Source organism: Rhincodon typus, chromosome 17 (assembly GCF_021869965.1).
Source record: "Rhincodon typus isolate 14 chromosome 17, sRhiTyp1.1, whole genome shotgun sequence".
Classification (NCBI taxonomy): Eukaryota; Metazoa; Chordata; class Chondrichthyes; order Orectolobiformes; family Rhincodontidae; genus Rhincodon; species Rhincodon typus.
The window spans coordinates 52,659,925-52,683,586 of record NC_063348.1 but is presented as its reverse complement, the minus strand read 5'-3'; the positions used below and the strand labels follow the sequence as shown (position 1 = coordinate 52,683,586).

Sequence of the window (23,662 nt, the reverse complement as noted above, 5' to 3'; positions counted from 1 at the left end):
ATTTGATTTGATTTGATTTGATTTGATTTATTGTTGCAACATGTACCCAAATACAGTGAAAAGTTTTGTTTTGCATGCGGTACAGGCAGGTCATAACTTACAAAGACATACAGATCATAGGTCGCTTCGACAGAGTGAAGCACGCACGGTTATGGCTGCACGGGAGGTGTACAAAAGCAAGATCAACATTGGATCTGAATCATAGAATCCCTACAGTGTGGAAACAGGCCCTTCAGCCCAACAAGTCCCCACTGACCCTCAGAGCATCAACCCAAACCCATCCCCTATAATCCACACATCCTTTAACACTAAGGGCAATTTAGCATGGCCAATCCATCTAGCCTGCACATCTTTGGACTGTGGGAGGAAACCAGATCCCCCAGAGGAAACCCACACAGACATGGGGAGAATGTGTAAACTCCACACAGACAGCCACCCGAGGCTGGAATTGAACGCAGGTCCCTGGTGCTGTGAGGCAGCAGTGCTAACCACTGTGCCACCGTGCCACCATGCTGCCCTGTTTGAAATTTGAGAAGTCCATTCAGAAGTCTAATAACAGCAGGGAAGAAGCTTTTGTTGAACCTATTGGTACGTGGAACTAAGCTTTTGTATCTTCTGCCAGATGGAAGAGTTTGAAAAGATTGTAACTGGGGTGGGAGGGGTCTTTGATGATGATGGCTGCCTTTCCGTGGCAACGAGAAGTGTAGATGGAGTCAGTGGCTGGGAGATTGGCTTGTGTGATGGTCTGAGATATGTTCACGACTCTCTGTAGTATTTTTACGGTCCTGGGCAGAGCAGTTGCAGTACTAAGCCGTTATGCATCCAGATAGAATGCTTTCTATGGTACATCTGTAAAAGTTGGTGAGGGTCCTTATGGACATGCCAAATTTCCTGAGCCTCCTGAGGAAGAAGAGGCGTTGTTGTGCCTCCTTGACTGTCACATCTGTGTGGGTGGTCTGGGACAGATTATTGGTTATCGGCATTCCAAGGAACTTGACGCTGTTGATCCTCTCCACCTCAGCTCCATTGATGTAGATAGGAGTGCGTCCTCCTTCTTTCTTTCTGAAGTTGACGATCAGCTCTTTAGTCTTGCTGACGTTGAGGGAGAGATTGTTATCTTTACACTATGACACCAAGCATTCTATCTGCTTCCCGCATCCTGAATGACAAACGTGCAGCAGAAATGAAAAATGATTGCAGTAAGTGGAATAAGTGTGCTTCTCAGATGTATAGAAACAGAAAAAAAGGTGCAGGAGTAGGCCATTCAGCCCCTGTCCATACCCCTTGATCCCTTTAGCTGCAAGGGCCATGTCCAGCTCCCTCCTGAATGTATCTAATAAACTGGCCCCAACAGCTTTCTGTGGGAGAGAATTCCACAGGTTCATATCTCTCTGAGTGAAGAAATTATTCCTCATCTCAGTCCTGAATGGTTTACCATTTATTCTTAGACTGTGACCCCTAGTTCTGGACTTCCACAATGTCAGGAACATTCTTCCTGCAGCTAGCCTGTCCAGTCCCATCAGGATTTTTTTTTATATTTCTATGAGATACCCCGTCATTCTTCTAAATTCCAGTGAGTACAAGAACAGTTGATCCAGTCTTTCTTCATATGCCAGTCTTGCCATCCAGGGAATCAGTCTGGTGAACCTTTTTTGTCTAAGGGAGCAGTCTGTCATTGTGAGTGATATGAAACTCTTGAAAAGGCAATTGCATTAATTGGGTACTTATACAGTACAGTTTAAAGACATCTGTTATCATGTAATTCTGCACGTCACGCTCATGTAATGGCCACAGGCAATCTTGACCAGGTCAATGACCATTTCAAATTAATCCTGGAAATTGCTTTGTAATGCCAGGCAAGATGAAATATTTCTCCTGTGTTTCTTCATCCCCAAACACATTTCAAGGTTTCCTAGACTGCGCAAAGTCTTAGAGCTGCTTGCCTCACACATTGAACCATAAACCTTTCACACTATTAATCCCTGAGGCAGAAGTACATCACTGCCTTGCCCTTACTCCCTGTCGGTTGTTAATCTTTGGCCTTTTACTGCAAGTTTATGTCATTATCCAACTCAGGAAATGGCGCAAAATTTGTACTTCTGTCCCCTTTACAAGTAGGATCTGATTAGATTCTGTAGGTGTGAGACTGGAAAAGCACAGCAGGTCATACAGCATCCGAGGAGCAGGAAAGTCACCGTTTTGGGCCAAAACCCTTCATCAGGGACTAGGGAGGGGGAGGGGAGCCCAGAAATAAATAGAGGGAGTGGGGTGGGGCCAGGGGAAGGGTATGAGAAATGGTGATAGGTGGATGCAGAGAGGGGGTTATTGTGATTGGTCCGTGGGAAGGGTGGAGCAGACAGGTGAATAGGAAGATGGACACGTTCGGTCAGGTCAGGAGGGGAAGGGGCAGATATGGGATAAGGCTGGGGATGGAGGGATTTTGAAGCTGGCGAAGTCAATGTTAAGACCATTGGGCTGAAGCTTCCAAGTCAAAATATCAATTGTTGTTCCTCCAGTTTACGTTTGCCTTCAGTCTGTCAGTGGAGGAGGTCAAGGATGGGCATGTCGTCAAGAGAGGGGGGGGGGGGGGGGGGGGTGTGGGGAGCAAAATTGAAATGGATGGCAATGGGAAGGTCGGGTGATTCTTGTGTGCAGAGCACATGTGCTCCAAGAACCAGTCCCCGAGTCTGTGTTTGGTCTCTCCAGTATAGAGGAGACCACATTGGGAGTAAAGGATACAGTAGACAAGAATAGGTTAGATTCTATGTAGCTGTTGTCAGAGGCAACATTCTGCACGTATATTAAGAAACTGCACAGCTCACCGAAAATGAAGTGCATTGTTATGCCATTATGCACAGCCTGTTTACTAAACAAACTCTTTCTTGATGCTTTTACTCTTATCCCGAAATTGTCCAAACAATCTGCAAAATCCATTTTTGTTTTGCAATTTTTCTCTGAATTAAATTAGCTTTTAAGTCTCCCACCTCTAAACTTACATTGTAGTGGCACAATTTGAGATTTTGGACTGTTTCCCACAGAAGAGATTTGTCATTTAACTTGTAAAATAGTTTTGATATAAAGTTTACATTTAAAAGTCCTGTTGAAACAAGAAAAAAGCTGGAGCGAAGAGGATTGGATACATTCATAATCTGTTATAAATTAGTCAATGTCAGTCTGATACACTGGGGAGAAAATTCACTGGTGAAAACTGCGAGACAGGTCTTTCCGCTAAAGGGCCATGTATAGTTTGACTGGCAATTCCCTGGTCCCAATTCACGGATATAGATACCAGGAGAACGCCAGGATCAGGTCTCTGACTTCCTGGTACTGTTGAGGAAGAAAACTTTGTAGATGACCCTGTAACAGCTGAGAAAGTAAGTTGCAGTGGATGTGGATAAGTTGACGAATGGGCCAAAGTTTTGCAGATGACGTTTAACATGAATAAGTGTGATGTTATCCATTTTGGTCGGAGGAATAGAAAAGCAACCTGTTGTCTAAATGGAGAGAAACTTCTGCGTGTGTCATTGCGGAGGGATCTGGGCATGCTTAAGAATGAATTGTAGAAAACTAGTATGCAGATACAGCAGGAAATAAGGGAGCAAATGGACTGTTTGACATTTATTGCTAAAAGAATAGAGTATAAAAGTGGGAAGTGTTGCTTCAACTGCATAAGGCATTAGTGAGACCACACTTGGAGTATTTTGGTCCCCTTACTTGAAGTAATTGTAATGGACACAATTCAGAGGATGTTCATTAGAATGATTTCAGAGATGAGGGATTATTTTACAAAGAGATATTGAGCAGTTTAGGCCCGTACTGTCTGGAGTTTAGAAGAATAAGAGGGGATCTAATCGAGGGGATTGACAAAGTGGACATAGAGAGGATGTTTCTTCATGTAGGGCAGTCAAGAACGAGGGGTCATTGTTTTAGGATAAGGGCTAGCAGATTTAAACAGAGATGAGGAGAAATTACTTCTCTCAAAGGCTCCCGAATGTGAGGAATTCACTACCCAAGAGTGATTTGGATACTGGAACAATGAATAGATCTAAGGAAGAGATAGATTTTTAAGTAGTAATAGGTTGAAGGGTTATGGGGAGCGGGCATGAAAGTGAAGTTGAGGCTGAGATGAGATCAGCCATGTCCATATTGTATGGCAGAGTATGTTCTTACGAAACACTGATGATTAGACCAGGAAGAGGCCATTTGGCCCATCATGTCCAGGCAAGCTCTCTGCAGGAGAAACTCAACCAGTCCTACTCTCCCACGTTTTCCCTATTATCCTGCAACTTCTCTCTCTTCAGCAGGTTTTCCAGTTCCATTTTGACAGCCTCGATTGAACCTGGCTCCAATCAGAGCAGTACCAGTTTTGCTAACCGCACAACACAATGAAGTCGGTTGATTTGTGGAACATTCTCAGTATGTTTCTCTGGGCTGTCTCCAATGCCTTCCCGCCCTTCCCAAATAAAGTGCTAGAGTTGAACACAGTATTCTACTGCCTGCAGGTTTCCCCTCCAAGCCACGTACCATCCAGACTTGGAAACATGGCCAATTACTTCGCTGTTGCAAGGTCAAATTCCTGGAATGCCCTGCCTGACAGGGTGTCCCGATACCCTGAGTCTGCAGAGGTTCAAGACATTGGCACAACATCACTTTTTCCAGAGTGATTTATGGGCAATAAACATTGACCGACATGAAGTTTTTTTTTAAAAGACTGAGGTTGCACCAGTAGTTCATAAGGATTCTTCATAACCTCTTTGCTTTTAGATTTGAGACATTCGATTGTAACTCCCTAAGTGTCTCTTAAGGATTTTCTTAATCTTTGTTACCAATGCACTTTTCTGGCCTCAATCTGCCTCCTAAAGTCTTTGTAAGTTGTTGCTCAGTAATATAAGCTGAATTATAGCTTCCCAAGATCCCCAGAGGTACCCTTCTGAAATTTGATGATGTAAAGGTTTGATATTATTTTATTCCCAAATGATCTGTGATTTCTGTGAACAAAATATCACTGTTTCATAAATTAAGGGATCATTAAACAATCCTCCCTGACAATCACAAAATCACAAACTCTGATGCACAATATATATTTTTATAATTCTGATGTATCATTTATATGGCCAGCTGAGTAAATTCCCACTGATGGATTTTGGTCACCAACTCTTAAGTTGGCTGAACTTTGCACATTAGACCAAGATTCTGATTCCAGTATATTAATAGTTTTGAGTACACAATTCATGAAGTATGTTATCATTGACCATGTAATGTGATATGTGTCTCTAAGACACTGCTGAGGTGAGTGGCTTGTTACTAATGGATTTTATAGCTCCAGTCTTTAAAATTCACTGAACTTTACACATTAAAGCATTAATTTAAAATCCAATTGCTTAGAGCACAATGCACATTAGAAGAAAAATCGACTGTGTGACATGATTTATGTTTCGAGACTTGCATTTACAATACAAAACGTTTTGGAGCCACATTACTGCTGTGAAGTAACTATATGTGAAATCTGGAGTGGGGTATTACCGTGATTTTAAATTACAGTGAGTGAGATGAACATTGTTCATGGGATGTGAGTATCATCAGCTTGGCCAGCATTTATTGGCCATCCCCAATTGCCTTGGACAAAATGGTGATGACCTGCCTTCTTAAACTGCTGGAGTCCCTGGGGTGTGTGTGCACCCACAGTGCTCTGGGAGAGGGAGTTCCAGGATCCCATTTTATCTTCAGTAGATTCTGTTAATCACATGCCTAAGTTGCAGCCAGATGTTTAGTGTGCCCATGTGGGAACTCCATTCCCAATTCCTTTATTCACTGAAATAAAAACAGAAATTGCTGGAGAAATCCAGCATCTGAGAGAGAAAGCAGAGTCAATATTTTGAGTCCAGTGACCCTTATTAACTCGTTCAGGAGACAATTACCCAATTTGTCTCGGTGATTAGAATGGGATACAGAGTGTAGGTCCTGACTGTGGTAGCTTGTGGAGGAAATCTCCTGCTTTTGTCCCACACTTTTGGAGTGGTGCCCCTCAAACTACACATAACCAATTGTCTCTCTCTAATGGAGAGAGATGCCTATAATCCTCTGTGCACCATAATTACTCACTTTACTTTTAGTCATTGCATCAGTTCTGAGTGGTATAAACCAGACCAAACCCTCTTCACATACATCAAGGGGATAGCCTAGACCCTAACTTTTAGTTTATTTAAAGGCAAGTGTGTGGTGTGGTGTTCCAGATGTAATTTGATTGGTCACACTATTTGACTTTAAGCAAACCACACTTTATTCTTACATTACAGTTAAAATACAACCAAAAAAAAGAATTGGTATAACTTTAACTCTATTGGAAACTTAACAGAATAATAGATTATTTAAGTATGAAACAGCAACTGTTCCAATATAGTAACATTGCATAAACACACTCTTGGCAAAGACAAATTCAATAGAATAAATTGCTTCACATGCGATGTTTCTCCAATCCGGGAGGAAAGAACAGAAAAAGAAAATTCTGGTGGAGAGAGAGCTATAGCAGCTTCCACAACCAACTTCAAAACCCCAACAGCTGCCGAAAGCTAAACTAAAACCCTGGTTCTGTGGGAGCCTGACTCCACACATTCATGCTGCTGCTATTGTTCCAACTTTAAGAAACAAAACCAGGGCCTCACGAGCAGTTTAGTTTATTCGCTTGGAAGAGACAGCTCATTAGCTATGGCTCAAAACCTCTCTTCAAAAACAAAACAGGACAAAATACACCTCTTAAAACTATAGTATTGTTACAGCAATAAATCCAGGTAATGGTTTGGGTTGCATATGGCAGCCAATTTTAATTTGTAACGAATGTTAGCCAGGAGGAGCCATTATTTTGATCACTGACCAACTGGCAGGAAAATACGATCAATTCACAGCTGAGCTTATACATGTGTATAGCCAATTTACACTGTCAAAATTTGGGTCTTAACAATACGATAATAGCAATTGGCTCACCTATAAATTTAAGTTTTGTCTCTGTCTCTGAATCATTTTGTGGAAAACTTTGAATGATTTTCATTTTGATCAATAATGGGATAATGGGCAGGCATGCTCGGTAGATATTCAATATTTGCTCCTGTTTTGCATTATAAAAGCTTCGGTGAACTAGATAATTCAGCAACCTGGTGATAAGAAATCTGAAAGGCTGCCTGCATCTGAAAGGCCTTACAGGAGAGAAATAGAAGCATTGTGAGTGAATAATAAGGGCAGTGCCATAGCATCGATCAATCCTTTTCCAAAATTGACAGTAGCAAAGATCATATATGAGGAAGCTTTTAAGGCTCAGGTCACTCAAATGATGCAATGAGTGCTCCAAATCTGCATCTCCTTGTCCTTAACTGCAACTTCTAGCAACACTCAAGAAGCTTGGCACCATCCAGGACATAGCAACCTGCTGCACTACGCAACATCCACCATCTTAAACATCTATTCCAGGACAGCTGACCCACAGCAGCAGCTATATGTACCATCTGTACAAAGCCATGCAATAACTCACCAAAGCTCCTTTGGCAGCATCTTCCAAAACCTGTAACCTCTACCACCCATGAGGACAAAGGCGGCAGATATATGGGAACACCATTTGTACAATCCCCTCTAACTTACACGCCCTTCTGACTTGAACTATATTGTCGTTCCTTCACTGTCACTGGGTCAAAATCCTAGAACTCCCTTTCTAATAGTGCAGTGGACTTTAAACCTGTGGGCTGTGAACCCCCATGTCTCTCTGCTCTACAACAAACCGAGGTCCTTCTAGATTCTGTCACTAGAGGAAACATCCTCTCCACATCCACCATGTTAAAACCCCCTCATAGTTTGTAAACAAGTCACCTCTTCCTCTTCTGAACTCCTGCATGTGGATGTAAATATATAAGCCTAGCCTGTCTAATCTTTCCCAAGTCAACCCAAGCTGTTTCAGGCATTTGTCTAGTAAATTAAAAGTAAATCTGGAGCAAATTGCTAAAGCTTATTGGTCTTGTGTACAATCATGTTGCTATATTTATATGTTATTATCTTATTACAGCATATCTTATTTTCAAACAGGTTAAAAAAGCAGGAGAGAGGAATGTGGAAGGGTTGGTCAGTTGGTTACATTGTGATATGATATGCATTAGCCTTTAATGAACATATCTTAAACTACCATCAATCATTATCTTGAACTAGAAATGATATTTTAGCCCATGTCTTGAGGTCAGTCTCAGTCAATAGTAACAGAAGTAAGATGTACAATAATTAGATTCCATGTGAATATTATCTATATATAGTGTTATCTTCAAACAAGGAATCCAGATTATTTTATCACCAACTCTTGTAAGTGATTGGCACGCATACACCCAAAGAGAAGAATGTAAGTCGGTAGTAGCCGGTGGTTTTGGAAGATTTTTGATTTTTTAAACATAACTCCTATAATCTGCTGACAGCATGAGGATTTGATTGCAAAGTGTAAAAATCTTAATCATTCACATTTGTCCTGGTAAAATTGTTTAAATCTGGGAGAGTTCAAATAGTAAAATCTATTTGCTGTGAAGTTCAAAGCAGGAACAGAATTTAAATAGCAGAATTTGGATTGAGACTTCACTTTAAGTGAAACTTAAAGATGGGAGAATTCATTACAGTTTAAGTTAACTTCTGCAGACTGTGCTGGGAAGGAGAATCTAATCAGAAATCACTTTACCTGACAAAGGGGCTACGCTCCGAAAGCTTGTGATTTCAGATAAACCTGTTGGATTATAACCTGGTGTCATGTGACTTCTGACTTTGTCCTTGCTCAGGTGTAGGGATACTACCGCTATCCCAACTGCTTGCACTGTTTCATGTGCCCTTTGAAGCAGCTGTCTTTGTTTTGTATCTGAAGCCTCTCTTGTTGGGGGAAGCTTTAGAGTTAAAACTGGGAAAAGGATAGCTCAACAGACCACTATTGTAATCAAGCAATAACCAATGAGCAGCTAAGATAGTGGCAACTAAAGGTACTGCAATTAAGAATGAATTTAATCTCAGGAAAGCTTAAGAAACTTGAATAGTTGTTAAAAACATTCACTTAACGTCGTAAATCTACTTTTCCAACATTCAACTGGAAGGTTTTTTTTCAAAGAATAGCTGTGGAAAGAGTAGAGCCTATTAGGGACCATAGAGGAAATGTATATATGAATCTGGAAGACATGGGCACAGTCCTTAATTAATACTTTGTGTCAGTCTCCACAATGGAAGAGGATGATGCAGGTAAGGAAATAGAAGATACAGTAAATATCGTTGATGCAACATTTCAACGTATCAATTTTGGAGGTTGCTATGAGTGCTCTGAGAGGTCCAAAATAACATCCATGGAATGTACTCATACTCTGTTAGGAGTTGTGCTGGATGTTGCATTACTGAGGACTTTAACACTGGTAATGAATAATAACTAGAAGATTGCTGAGGAGGCAGACCATGATACCAATCAGTGAAATGTGGATTTCACCCTGTTCCCTTTGCTTTGGAATGTAATATTTCAGTCCCATTTGAATCACATAAGGCTGAGCACATGTTCAGTAGCAAAAAGAATGGCTCCTAACACCCTTTAATCCTAAACCCCTAAGACGACAAGATATAGGAGCAGATGTCAGCCATTCAGCCCATTGAGTCTGTTCCACTATTGAATGAGACCGTGACTGACCTGATAATCCTAAATTTCACTTTTCTGCCTTTTCTCCCATACCCTTGATTCCCTCAATGATTAAAAGTCTGTCCATCCCAGCCTTGAATATACTTAATGACCCAACCATAACAGCCCTCTGTTGTAAAGAGTTCCATAAATGCCTTGAGTGAAGAAATTCCTCTTCTTCTGTTTTAGATTTGAAACTGCACCCACTCCTCTATAACATAGCCATTGGGTGAAGCGAGGACAGTCATGGCACGTTCTGGGCAGTTGCAGTTGGAGACAGATATATTTTCTACTGCTCATGTTACCATCCGTGTGATGTAGGCTGTATACAATTACTGAGATGTAACCAGGTTTATCTTGCTATCTAAGATCATCTGCTGAGATTTAATGGTGGTTCAGCCTTCACCATAAATTGCACAGCAGTTGTCAAAAGAGGGTGTGGCTTAGTTTAGTTGGTTTGTAATTTACAATAATGTTGACAGCCTGAGTATAATTCCCACATTGGCTGAGATTACCTTAAAGGATTCTTTTTAACCTTTTCCCTCGCCTGAGACATGGTGATCCTCAGGTTAAACTACTACCTGTCATCTCTGTAATGAGAGAGTAGGACTATGGTGACTTTACCTTTACCCAAAAGTCCCTGGACTAGCACAGGAAGAAGGATTTATAGCAGCATCCTACCTAAGGTACCCACACCTTATCACTACTATTATTACCTATCTATGGTGACCTCACGGAATTTCTTAAATCTGAGGGAAAAAGGAGATCATTATCAAGATGACAAGGGGTAACTATTGGAGACCTGCACGGATCATTATTCTTGCTTCATACTTATAAACAGTAGTTAATGACTTTGATGAAGGGATCAAATGCAGTGTTTCTGACTATTGGTGACCACTTAAAGCTGGAATGGAAAGCAGCAGTGAATGAGGCACAGTGAGTTTACAAAGGGATGCACACCTGTTTGTCAAGTTGACCACCTGAAGTACAATACGTAATGATTAGGTTAATCGCTGAATTGGGGAACGGAAAAGCATTGTCTGACTCTTCGATGGGACTGTAATAAGAAGTGATCTCATTCAACCACATACAATTATTGGAGGACCTATTAGGAGAGGTACTAAAAGATGGTGTCTCCTACTTGGAAGGTCTCGAACCAGGGTCAATCAATCAGTCAGTCATTGCAACTTTCTACCTGGGAGTTGTGATGTAAAATAGACAATATCTGACCAAATATTAAGTATTTTTCTGTCTGATTTTCCTTTCTAGTCATTGACGGTCAGTGTTAAATGAGTGAATGATAGATAATAACCATTTATATCCCTGCTTAGAATGTAAGTAATAAGTTCTATAGGTCCGGTTAAATTTGCACTTGTTCAGAAATTTTCCTTCCTGCATAGAATAAGAATCACTATTACATGGATTGGGTAATATTTTTATTTGGATTTATGGTTTATTGGTTTGCAATTTGACAAAGCTTTTGTCCATCTCCTCAAAACACAATTAGACTTTGTTATATCCTACTCAAGTAGATTAACAGCAAGTTAATTTTATTTTCACCTTGATTGTAATGTTTGCTAATACATGTGTTAATTAATGCAAGAAAATCATTGTTAATTACAGGCAGACAGATTTATTTATGTAACAAATGGTGTCGGAATTGAATAATTGACTGTAATTTTGTGAAGTGGTTGACAGTGTGAATTTCAAGATTAAGTTCTGAATGGTGGCCCTTTCCTTTTGCTTACCAGCACATGATCTCAGTTAAGTTAGTTTGCAAAAGACAGATTCCCAGGTTAGGAATGAAATTACCACTGATTGCAATAACGTAGCCATTTTAGCGAAGGAAATCTGCCATCCTCACCCCTGGTCTGGTTTCCATGTGAACCCAGAGGCACAGCAATGTGGTTGACCCTTAACTGCCTCTGGGATGGACAAACAAGCCACTCAGTTCAAGTGTGATAGGAGATGGGCTTATATATCTGTGAAAGAATTAAAAACAAAACTCCTTATAATGGGATGGAGGAAGTGTGCATTGCCTGGCATTCTACAGCAATCTCCCTAATGATCAGCAGTAAATAGATGTAACAGCACCTGGTAATCAGCTGTATGACCCATGAGTGTTGGTTCGGTCAGTTGGTAGGTTTTTTTCAATGCAGTGTAATGCCAATGGCATGGGTTCAATTCCTATACTAGCTGAAATTACTGGGAAGGCCCTACATCCCCAACCTCACCCCCTTGCCTGAGGCATGGTAACTCCCAGGTTAAAGTCACTATCAATTCTCTCTCTCTAACGAAAGCAGCCCTATGGTCTGGTAGGACTGTGGTAACTTTACCCTTTACAGTATCATTAGTATTCGAGATAAGATCTCTGAGACAAGTAGGATTTTTAAAGGCTCTTTCAAGTGATGTAGGCCTCTCTGGTGTGGCCAGCATTTATTGTTATTATATTTATTATATTTATATAACATTTATTATATGAGTTCTGAGAAAGGGTGACCGGACCCGAAACGTTAACTCTGCTTTCTCCTCCACAGATGCTGCCAGACCTGCTGAGCTTTTCCAGCAACTTTGTTTTTGTTCCTGATTTACAGCATCTGCAGTTCTTTTGGTTTTTATTTATTGCTCATGCCTAATTACCATTGTACTCATGCCTAATTACCATTGTACTGAGTGGCTTTGCCAGGCTATTCAGGGGTCAATTAAGAGTCAACAGCCTCTAGACTGGATTGTTCCAATGCACCTTAGCTGACCTCATCCCATCCTCTAAACCTTTGCTGTCCATCTCCTCATTGGCAGCAAGTCCTGTTCACTGTTATGCCCTGAGCTCACTGACCTACGCTAGTTCCCAGGTGACTAATGGCTCAATTTTAAAATCTTCATATTTGTTTTCAAATTACTCTGTGCTGTCCCCTCATTATCTTTGCAATCTCCTCCAATTTAGCAACCCTCCAAACTTTATGTGTTCCTCTAATTCCAGCTTTAAGCATATTCCTGTTTTTAATTGTGCTCGCACATGTGTTTTCTTTGCCTTTAAGAGAGTTCACCTTCAAAGGGACCATGTGTTGTGTGTATACACAATATTGCGACTCTACCTACTAGGCAGGTTGCTGTGATTTGCAGTCTATACACAAGAGTTCGTTTGCTGTAATGTCTGCTTCATAACTTGCAATGTATTTCATAGTTTTATACAAATAAACCCATTGAGTGACCTGATGAGTAATTCATTGTTAGACCGTTATAAAAGGACAAACCATTGGCAGCAATGCCATTAGTTAACTGGGGCCTTATCTTTTGAACTCCCTCCTTAAATCTTGCCATTTCTCTGCTTCTTTCTATTTTCCTTTTAGATTGCCCATAAAATCTGCCTCATTGACCAAACATTTGGATGTCAATCCTAATATCTCATTATGTGGCTTGGGATCAAAGTTTATTTGGTGAATGCACATGTGGTATGTGTAATGGCTGTACTCTGTTAAAGGCACTATATAAATGCAAGTCCCTATTATTAAGCACTGCCTCTAGTTCTTGTTCCTGTTCAGATCCACTGGTTTGGCTGGTTTAAGCCAAGTTGAAGATCTCATGCAGTACAAATTGCTCTGGCGTTTGCTTGGCAGTCTTTGTGATAATAATCAGAAAATTTATGTTCTGAGGACTTCATTTTCAAGATGATAATGAATCTTGGGGAGATAACTTAGCAAAACAAAAATCAAATTATTAAAGGGAAGATATATATGTATATATGTATTAGAATGCCATAATCATTGAATCCCTACACCGTGGAAACAGGCCATTCAGCCCATTGAGTCCACACTGGACCTCTGAAGACCATCCCACCCAGACCCTATCCCTGCATTTCCCACCCTAGACACTATGGACAATTTAGCATGGCCAATCCACCTAACCTGCACATCTTTGGACTGTGGGAGGAAACCGGAGCACCCGAAGGAAACCCACGCAGACACGGGGAGAACGTGCAAACTCCACACAGACAGTCACCTGAGGCTGGAATCAAACCTGGGTCCCTGGTGCTGTGAGACAGCAGTGCTAACCACTGAGCCACTGTGCCACCAATATCTACACTTTGTGTCTGTGCACGAGCACATATTTGTCCACCCACTTTAAAAGATTGAATATTGAAATATCAGATCAGCAAATGCATAATGTTCTTCATGTTGGAATCTTATTTCAGAATTTGTACTTTTTGGTTTGAACCATTTAATTTAAATGGACTGATTGAAATGGAATGTGTAGGATACCAGGTATTCTTAAACTTTGTGCTAATTAGATATTTCTTCATTGTTTTATCAGATTTGGGTTTCACTGCAAAGCTAACATTTGTTGTCTGTCCTCATTATTCTTGAACTGAATGCCATATTAAGCCATTTCAGCGGGCAAGTAAGGGTCAACCACATTGCTGTGGGTCTGGAGTCACATGTAGACCAGACCAGGTAAGGATGGCAGTTTCCTTCGCTAAAGGGCATTGGTGAACCAGATGGGTTTTTCTGACAATCGATAATGGTTTCATGGTCATCATTAGATTCATAATTCCAGATTTTTGTTGAATTCACATTCCACCATTTGGCATGGCAGGATTGAAGCATGTGCTCTCAGAATGTTTGCTAGAATTCTAGACTAATAATCCAGCAACAATACGCTAAGGCCAGCACCTCCTCTAGGTAAGAACGACAGTGGCATACTTCCTTGTCTAAAGGGCATCAGTGAACTCAGTGAGTTTTTCCAACCACCTATGATCGTTGTTATGGTCATCGTTACTAAGTCTGACATCAACTCCATATTTGAATTTGAATTCCACAAGCTTCCATGTTGGATTTCAACCCAGAGCTTCAATAAAACAAAGTGCTGGAGAAACTCAGCAGGTCTGGCAACACCCGTGCAGAGAGAAACAATAAACGTTTTGATGTTCTGTTCTGAAGAAGAGTCATTTAGGATTGAAATGTTAACTCTGTTTCTCTCTCCAAAAATGTTGCCAGACCTGCTGCACTTCTCCAACACTTGTGGTTTTCATTTTGGGTCTCCAGCATCCACAGTATTTTGCTTTTATCCCCAGAGTTTTAGACGGGGCCTCTGAATAGCTAGTCTAGGAATATTACTGCTATTTTCTATCAAGAATTTATTGCCCTGCGATACCAGCTATGAGCAACAATTGAATTTTGGGTTAAATAAATAAATCATCAGTTCCAAAGAAATGTCATTTTCGACTTGAAATGTTAACTGTGGTTCTTTCTCCACAGATGCTGCCAGACCTGCTGAGTTTCTCCATCACTTTCTGACAGGAGATAAGGACTTGTTTTAAACATCTTATCTTGTCTTCAACCAAAAGTGCCTGAAAAGTTTTTGACTAGTGTGCACTTTCTTCGAAAGCCTCCCTATCATACTTCCCAGTGTCAGGGACCAGACCAAACCCCCTCAAAATATATTAAGAAGATAGCCTAGACCCTAACTTTTTCTTATTTTAAAGCTAAGTTTGGGGCGTTGTGTTCTGAATGCAATCTAATTGGTCAAACTATCAGGCTTGAAACAAAACACATGTTATTCATACACTAATTAAAATACAGACAAAGTAAAAAGCAAAAAAAAAGAATTGGCTTAACTGTGACTCTATAGAAATGCTGAATAAAATAATATACATATTAAGCACTACTAATTGACTGCTCCAATATAGTAGCATCCCATAAACACACCCTCGGCAAAGGCAAATTCAGTGAAATAGATTGTCTCGCATGCAATTCTAGCAGCAGCAAGACAATCCCAGCTTTTAGCTGTAACAGGGAGCGGAATAACAGCTTCCACATCTCGCTTCAAAACCCCAGCAAATGCAGAAAGCTAAAACTAAAAATCCTGGCTCTGTGAGAGCATGACCTCACTCATTTAGGCTGCTTCTATTTTTCCAACTTTAAAAAAATACAAAGGCCTCACAAGCTATTTACTTTATTCAGCTTGGAGCAGACTGCTCCACACCTCTGTCTCAACCATTCTTCATAAAAAAAGGGACAAAATACACCTCTTAAAACCATAAGCCATAGTGTCATCCCACCAGTCATACTTGATTGATTGTTTTAGCGACTATTATAATAAATTATTGATCCTCAGATTGACTGGAGTAATCCCTCAGAGATGAACCAGTCTAAAATATTCCCAAAGGATATGTATTCCACATATCTGAGTAATCCAAAAAAGCTCCATTTCTGAAGAAGGGTCCCAACCTGAAACGTCAATTTTCCTGCTCCTCTGATGCTGCCTGGCCTGCTGTGCTCCTCCAATTCCACACTGTGTTATCAAAAAAGTTAGTGACTAGTTGCGCAGTAATTGTAATATTTTGGTTGAGGTTGAAAGATGACTCATGCCTTTAAATCTGTTCAGAATCACGACCCACTTCATGGATTTGACAGCGAACAGGTCCTCATGGATTACCACCTGAAATGCTTTAATTGTTGGGGAGATGTTTTTCATAGCTATGAATTAGCGTGGCTAACAGTTTGATCAGTGATCAGCTTGTGCACCTATTTATGACACTGATTGACTGTCTTGTAGTTTGATTGGGTTAAGATTAATCCAGAAAAAATATGCAAACTTTCTTTTTGGCTCAACTCCTGCCGCATTAATGTAGGCCACAAGAGAGCAGAGTAGAGCTTCAGCTTGCGAGAAGCACTGGAGAGTACGAAGCAACTGCACAGATAATTCTAACAAAGTGGAAGAGTTTCTTTATTCAGCTAGTGCACATTTTTTATGCACTGAATTATTTAAGGAAGTGATTCACACAAAAATTCTTTTATATCCTATTTCATATATCCTATGCTTCTCTGTTTTTCATCAAATATAAAGGAACACTTCACTGATTCTGTGATAACAAGGTGTAGAGCTGGATGAACACAGCAGGCCAAGCAGCATCAGAGGAGCAGGAAAGCTGACGTTTCGGGTCTGGATTCTTCTTCAGAAATGGGAGAGGGGAAGGGGATTCTGAAATAAATAGAGATGGGGAGGCGGATGGAAGATGGATACAGGAGAAGATAGGTGGAGAGGAAACAGACAGGTCAAAGAGGCGGGGATGGAGCCAGTAAAGGTGAGTGTAGGTGGGGAGTTAGGGTGGGGGTACATCAGTCCAGGGAAGATGGAGGTTAAGGAGACGGGATGAGGCTGGTAAGTAGGAGGTGGGGGTGGGGCTTGAGGTGGGAGGAGGGGTTAGGTGGGAAGAAGGACAGGTTAGAGAGGCGGGGATGAGCTGGGCTGGTTTTGGGATGCAGTAGCGGGAGGGGAGATTTTGAAGCTTGTGAAGTCCACATTGATACCATTGGGCTGCAGGGTTCCCAAGCGAAATATGAGGTGCTGTTCCTGCAACCTTCGGGTGGCATCATTGTGGCACTGGAGGAGGCCCAGGATGGACATATTGTCCAAGGAGTGGGAGGGGGATTTGAAGTGGTTCGCGACTGGGAGGTGCAGTCGTTTGTCGCGAACCGAGCGTAGGTGCTCCACAAAGCGGTCCCCAAGCCTCCGCTTGGTTTCCCCGATGTAGAGGAGGCCACATCAGGAACAGTGCATACAGTATACCACATTAGCAGATGTGCAGGTGAACATCTGTTTGATGTGGATTTCTTTGTGTCAAATGTTTTTTTGTTCTGATAGCCCTCCTGAAATACATTTCATTACATTCATTAGCCTTGTTTAAAATGTAGATTGCTATTACAGCCAAACTAGATAAAAACATACAAAACAGGAACAATAGTAAACCCTTGAACATGCTCCGCATCTCAGTGACATTGTAGCTGATCTGGTTGTATTTGAAATTCCACATTCCAATCTATCCCCAATAACTTTTGATTCCCTTGCTTAGCAAGAAATATCTACCTCTGCTTAAAAGCATGATGCTTTGTTCTGGATGGTGTCAAGCTTTTTCAGTGTTGCTGGAGCTGTACCCATCCAGGCAAGTGTGACCGGAAACATCAACTTTCCTGCTCCTCTGATGCTGCCTGGCCTACTGTGTTCCTCCAGCTCCACACCATGTTGTCTCAGTATTCCATCACACTCCTGATTTGTGCCTTGTAGATGGTGGACAGGCTTTGGGAAGTCATTGAGAATTACTCGCTGCAGGATTGCTAGCCTGTAACCTGCTCTTGGAGCCACTGTGTTTATATGGCTAGTCCAACTCAGTTTCTGGTTAATTGACACCCCAGGATTTTGATAGTGGAGGATTCAGTGATGGTAATGCCATTGAATATCATAGAACAATGTTTAGATTCTCTCTTCTTGGAGATGATCATTGCCTGGCATTTGTGTGGCTTGACTGTTACTTACCACTTGTCAGCTCATGTCTGCATATTGTCCAGGTCTTGCTGCATTTGGCCATGGGCTGCTTCAATACCTGAGGAGTCATGAATTCTCCTTGTCTCTATCATAAAAGGGTGCCTGTTAATTTAAAACTGTTGCTGGACTCCCCCACAAGTGCAAACAGCCCTTTCATGTCCACAATTTAGGATCTTTTATATTTCGATGAAATCACTCCTCACCCTTCAAAACTCCATTGGAAATAAGCCTAGCCTGTCTAACCTTTCCTTGTAAGATAACCCACTCATTCTAAGTATATATATATACATATATTTTATATATATATTATATATATGTGTATGTGTGTGTGTATATATATATATATATATATATATATATCCAGTCTGCTCTGAACTGCTTCTAATATATCAGGTCCTTGCTTAAATAAGAAGACAGAAACTGCACACATAATTTGAGATGCAGTCTCATCAGTGCTCTGTATAAATAAAGCCTAACAATCTTACATTTAAGTTCAATTTCTCTTGTGATACAGGATAGCATCCCATTAACCTTCTTGATTATGTGCCATACTTGCATACATACCCTGTGCTCCAGTCAATCCCTCTGCGCATTGGAATTCCACAGTCCTTCTCCATTTAAGTAATACCGTTTATTTGTTGCTGCTGTTTTATTCTTCTTGCCAAAGTGAACAACTTCACACTTTTCCACATTATACATTAATTGCTCAAGCCACTTATATCTGTCTACAACCTTCCTGTGCCTAATTCACAACATATTTTCCTGCCTATCTTGGTGTCACTGACTTTTGCTCTCATGTCTTCACTCCTGTCATCGAAGTCACTTGATGTAATTATAAAACGTTGATGCCTCAGCCAGAAATGTTTTGGACTTCACTCATTACATCCTGCCAATGAGACAAAGATCCTGTTAACACTGCCTGTTTTCTGTCAATCAGTTAAATCTTCCATTTGTGCCAAAATATACCCCCTACAAGTACTCCAAGGAATTGTTTGAACATGACTTCCTTTTGTCAAAACTCCTGATTACCTTGAGATTTTCAAACGATGCAGTTATTGCCTCCTTAATGATCGATTCTGACACATTTCCCCATGACAGCCCGCAATCTAACTGGCCTATAGTTACTTGTTTACTGCCTCCCTCTCTTATTGAACTGTGTGTTTATATTTGCTACTTTCCAGTCTGATAGAACCTTTCCTGAATTGAGGGAATTTTGGAAAATAAACACTAACACATCCACTGCCTCTTTGACGACCTCTTTTAAGACTCTGAGATGAAGCCCATCTGGACCTACATTTCCTCTAATACCTTTTATAGCAGGGTCTGTGCAAAGCAGCAATTTCGACATGTGGAAGTCAATGCAGTAGCACTTTGGCAAACATGTGTCGGACCTCTGAGCAACATGGCTTTGCAGATTAGAGGAACTATTGACCCAGACCTGAAACATACTGTCAGCCCACACCTCCATCGGTTTGCTTAGTACCATTTCCCACGTGATTGTAATTTCATCAAGTTCCTCTCTCCTTTCCACCTCCTGACTTACAGCTGTTACTGGAGTGTGTTTTCCATCCTCAAAGTGAAGGCAGAAGCAAAATATTTGTTAATTTCATCCATCACCTCCTTATCTACTATTAACTCTCCATTCTAGAGAACCTGCACACAATTAACTCTTTTCCTTTATAAATACCTGGAGAAACTCTTGTTAGCCATTTTTGCATTTCCAGCTTGCATCCTCTCAAATTCTAATTTATTTCACCTGATTTATTCTTTTAGTCATTGCTTACTGTTTTTTATATTCTGACTAATCATCTGATATGCCGCTTGGTTTTGAACTTTTATATGCTTTTTCTTTAAATCTGATGCTGTCCCTAGCTTTTGTGAGCTATGGATGGTGGGTTCTTCCTTTAGAATTTTGCTTTATGGTGGAAATGTACATATTCTGAGTTTTCTGAAATATCCCCTTAAATGGCCGTCACTGTATCTCCATTGTCCACCAGCCTAGTGTAACAGGTCAGCTCGGATTTCATGCCCCACAGCTTCCCTTAAAATATTAGGCTTACACCTGGTCTGAGAGTCATAGAGATGTATATCATGGAAACAGACCCTTCAGCCGAACTCATCCATGCCGACCAAACGTCCTAAATTAATCTAGTCCTATTTGCCAGCATTTGGCCCATTCCCTTCTAAACCCCTGCTGTTCGTATATCTGTCCAGATGCTTTCTAAATATTGTAATTGTACTACTCTCCACCACTTCCGCTGGCAGCTTTTTCCATACGCGCACCACCCTCTGCGTGAAAAAGTTGTCCCTTTTAAATCTTTCCCCTCTCACCTTATACCTGTGCCCTCCAGTTTTGGACTCCCCAACCCTGGGGAACAGGCCTTGCCTATTTACCCTATCCATGCCCCTCATAACTTTATAAACTTCTATAAGGCCACCCCCCAGCCTCTGATGCTCTAGGGACAAAAGGCCCCAGCCTATTCAGCTTCTGCCTATAGCTCAAGCCCTCCATCCCTGGCAACATCTTTGTAAATCTTTTCTCAACCCTTTAAAGTTTCTCAACATTTGTCCTACAGTTGGGAGACCAGAATTGAATGCAGTATTCCAAAAGTGGCCTCACCCATGTCCTGTACCAGAATGTGCTGCTTTAAGAGTCTATTTTGAAACTATATTAAGAACTCTACATCCAGGTCATTGCTGCCAATCTGATTTTTCCAGTTTACATGCAGATTGAAGTCACCCATGATCGCAAGTACCCAATATATCTTAGGGGCCTTTCCATGAGTGATGTCTCCCCCTACTATCCTTCATCTTCATCTATATTGATTCTACATGCTGATTTCCTAAACCAAAGTACTCACTAAGTGTTGCACAATTGCTATCCTTGAATATTGGAGCCGCACCTCCACCTTTTACCTTGTTCCTATTTCTCTTGAATGTCATTTAACTCTCAGTATTCAGGACCCAATCGTTGTTATTCCTGAAGCTGCGTCTCCAAAATGGTTATTTGCATTGTCGTCAATGCTGCATGTAGCTAACATTTGTCTGTTGTCATTGAGCAATATTTTCCCTCCATCACTTCCTGCCATTCTCAGACTCTCACTTCCCATTTGATCTTTTCCTCTATTACCTTGTCCCTACTCTTAAATGTACCACAACATTCTACATTTGATCCCATGCCCTGACTAGTTAGAATATAAACTTCTCTAATTATGCTGTTTACAAGAACACTGGCCTAGAGTGTCCCATGGTGCAGCCCTCACCTGCCTGAGACTCATAAACCAGAACTCCCCTATCCCACACCAGTCATCAAACCAGGCAGTCATGTCTCTAATTTTCTGTACTCTATGCCTATTACACGTGGCTCATATAACAATCATTAAATGATAACCTTTGAGGTGCTTTTTTTCTCAATTTAACGTCTGGCTCCTCATGTTTTCAATGCAGAACCGCTTTTCTAGTTCTGTCTATGTCTATGGTACCTTCGTGAACCACAGCCACTAGATCCTATCCCTTCCACTGTTCCTTTCTGCCCCTCAACAGATCTTCCAAATTCCACCACCAGGTCGGCAGCATGGTTTTCTGCAGTCTTGTGTTTTGCTTCAGAGAGTGGTATCAATCCCTTTCACTATGCTGTCACTCACCACTGCCATTTTGTTATAAATTGGAGGTTGACCCCCGCTCTGATAACTAAAACGAAACACCCGGAGAGGTGTGCCTCACCTTATAATCCGTTAAAAGAGCCCCAATCTGTTATAAAGGAGTGGTTAAATAAAAATAAACCCCTGATACTCTCTTTATAATCAACAGGTAACAATTTATTTATTTAACTCTAACAATGAACAAACTAACTAAACTATTAACAAACTGAATAAACCCCTCCAAACTACTAACTCTTCCCAAATGAAACAAGATTATAATGGTATGCTGTTCCAATAAATACAAGCCCCACTTATATAAAATAAAATTTTAAAAAATTAGATTTTGGTCTCTCAAAATTACAGCCAGGTTACGTCTTCCAGAATGTCCTGTGTTTTCTCTGTCGAATTCCATTGTCAGGAACATTAGCTACTTGTGCCGTAGGTACCTATAATTTAGATGGATCTTACTCTAAGGCTTAGAGAATTCTGTGAGAGACAGTGATTCTTTCTATTGGAGCTGAGAGCTGTTGTCTTGCCAGATGACAATTGGCTCTTCCCCGATTTTCCAAATGCCCTCATCTTTTATACCCTTGACGACATGTCAATTTCTTACAATAGGATTGGTCCTATGTTATCAAACCATCAGATTTAAAGTTAATTGGTTTTTGGTATCTGAGGTCCTGGTTTAAGTTAATTGGCTAAATTCAAAAATCTGTTGTTTTGGTAAAAATGCTGCTTTGACTGCTGACAGTATGGCCTTTTAATACAAATGCATCAATTCAGGTGCGCTGTGTGCCTGCAAACCCACAGACATCCTTTTTGGACCTCTAAGCACAGAAAAAAAACCGTCTTTTTAAACGGACCACACACTGCTTTTCCCATAGCATTTTACAAACACCAACATTTTACAAACACCAGCGTTTTATAAACACCAAATTCTAAAGCCCTGCCTTCCAATCCACAAGAATTCTACCCAATTTTGCAATAATTACATTTCTTGTTGAGCCTTTCACTTGAGTGGCTTCCTGTATCACAGTGTCATGGTCAGTTTACACATCCACCCAATGCTGTCATTCTGGAACCTGTGGATAATTGCAGAGGCTGACACTCCTTCACTCCTGCCTTCTCGATCCCATTCCCTGCCTCAGTCATTAGTTGTGCTCTCCTGTCCCTCACCACTGACCAAATGGGAAGACCATATCCTAAATGATGTGACTGCCTCCTGGTACAAAGAATCCAGGTAACTTCCCCTTCCTTCAAGTCTGCAGTTCAATCTCTGGCTTATCAGCTCAGAGGTGAAGTTGAGCTGATCATTTACTGGAGATGTGTTTGCCCTGGATCACAATCGCATCCAGGAGCTCCCACACCCCGAACATAGAACATAGAACAGTCCAGCACGGTACAGGCCCTTTGGCCCACGATGTTGTGCCAACCTATTATCCTACTAAGATCAATCTATCCTGCATACCCAACAATTTACTATCCCCCATATGTCTATCCAAGAGTCGTTTAAAAGTCTCTAAAGTATCTGACTCCACTACCACTGCTGGCAGCGCATTCCACACACCCACCACTCTCTGTGGAAAGAACCTACCTCTGACATCTCCCCTATACCTTCCTCCAATCACCTTAAAATTATGCCCCCTCGTAATAGTCATTTCCGCCCTGGGAAAAAGTCTCTGACTATCCACTCTACCTATGCCTCTCATCATCTTGTACACCTCTATCAAGTCACCTCTCATCCTTCTTCGCTCCAATGAAAAAAGCCCTAGCTCCCTCAACCTTTCCTCATAAGACCTGCCCTCCAGTCCAGGCAGCATCCTGGTAAATCTCCTGTGCACCCTCTCTAAAGCGTCCACATCTTTCCTGTAATGAGGTGACCAGAACTGAACACAATTGAACACAATATTCCAAGTGTGACCAGAACTGAACACAATATTCCTGCAGTCTTGACACTTCACCTGAACTGCTATCCTTTAACCATTTTAATATTGAATTATATTATTCTCTTACTGATGTCATATTTTATATATTT

General features: G+C 41.1%; 1 protein-coding gene across 1 annotated transcript in view; it reads left to right on the top strand.

Annotated features, from left to right (window-relative positions):
- Nucleotides 1-9,224: 9,224 nt before the first annotated feature.
- The window catches only part of LOC109935611 (anoctamin-3-like), a 197,521-nt gene continuing 183,083 nt past the window's right edge, over nucleotides 9,225-23,662 (top strand). Inside the window, exon 1 of the mRNA XM_048606894.1 lies at nucleotides 9,225-9,243. Coding sequence (XP_048462851.1) covers nucleotides 9,225-9,243 — 19 coding nt within the window. The remainder of the gene's footprint in view (nucleotides 9,244-23,662) is intronic.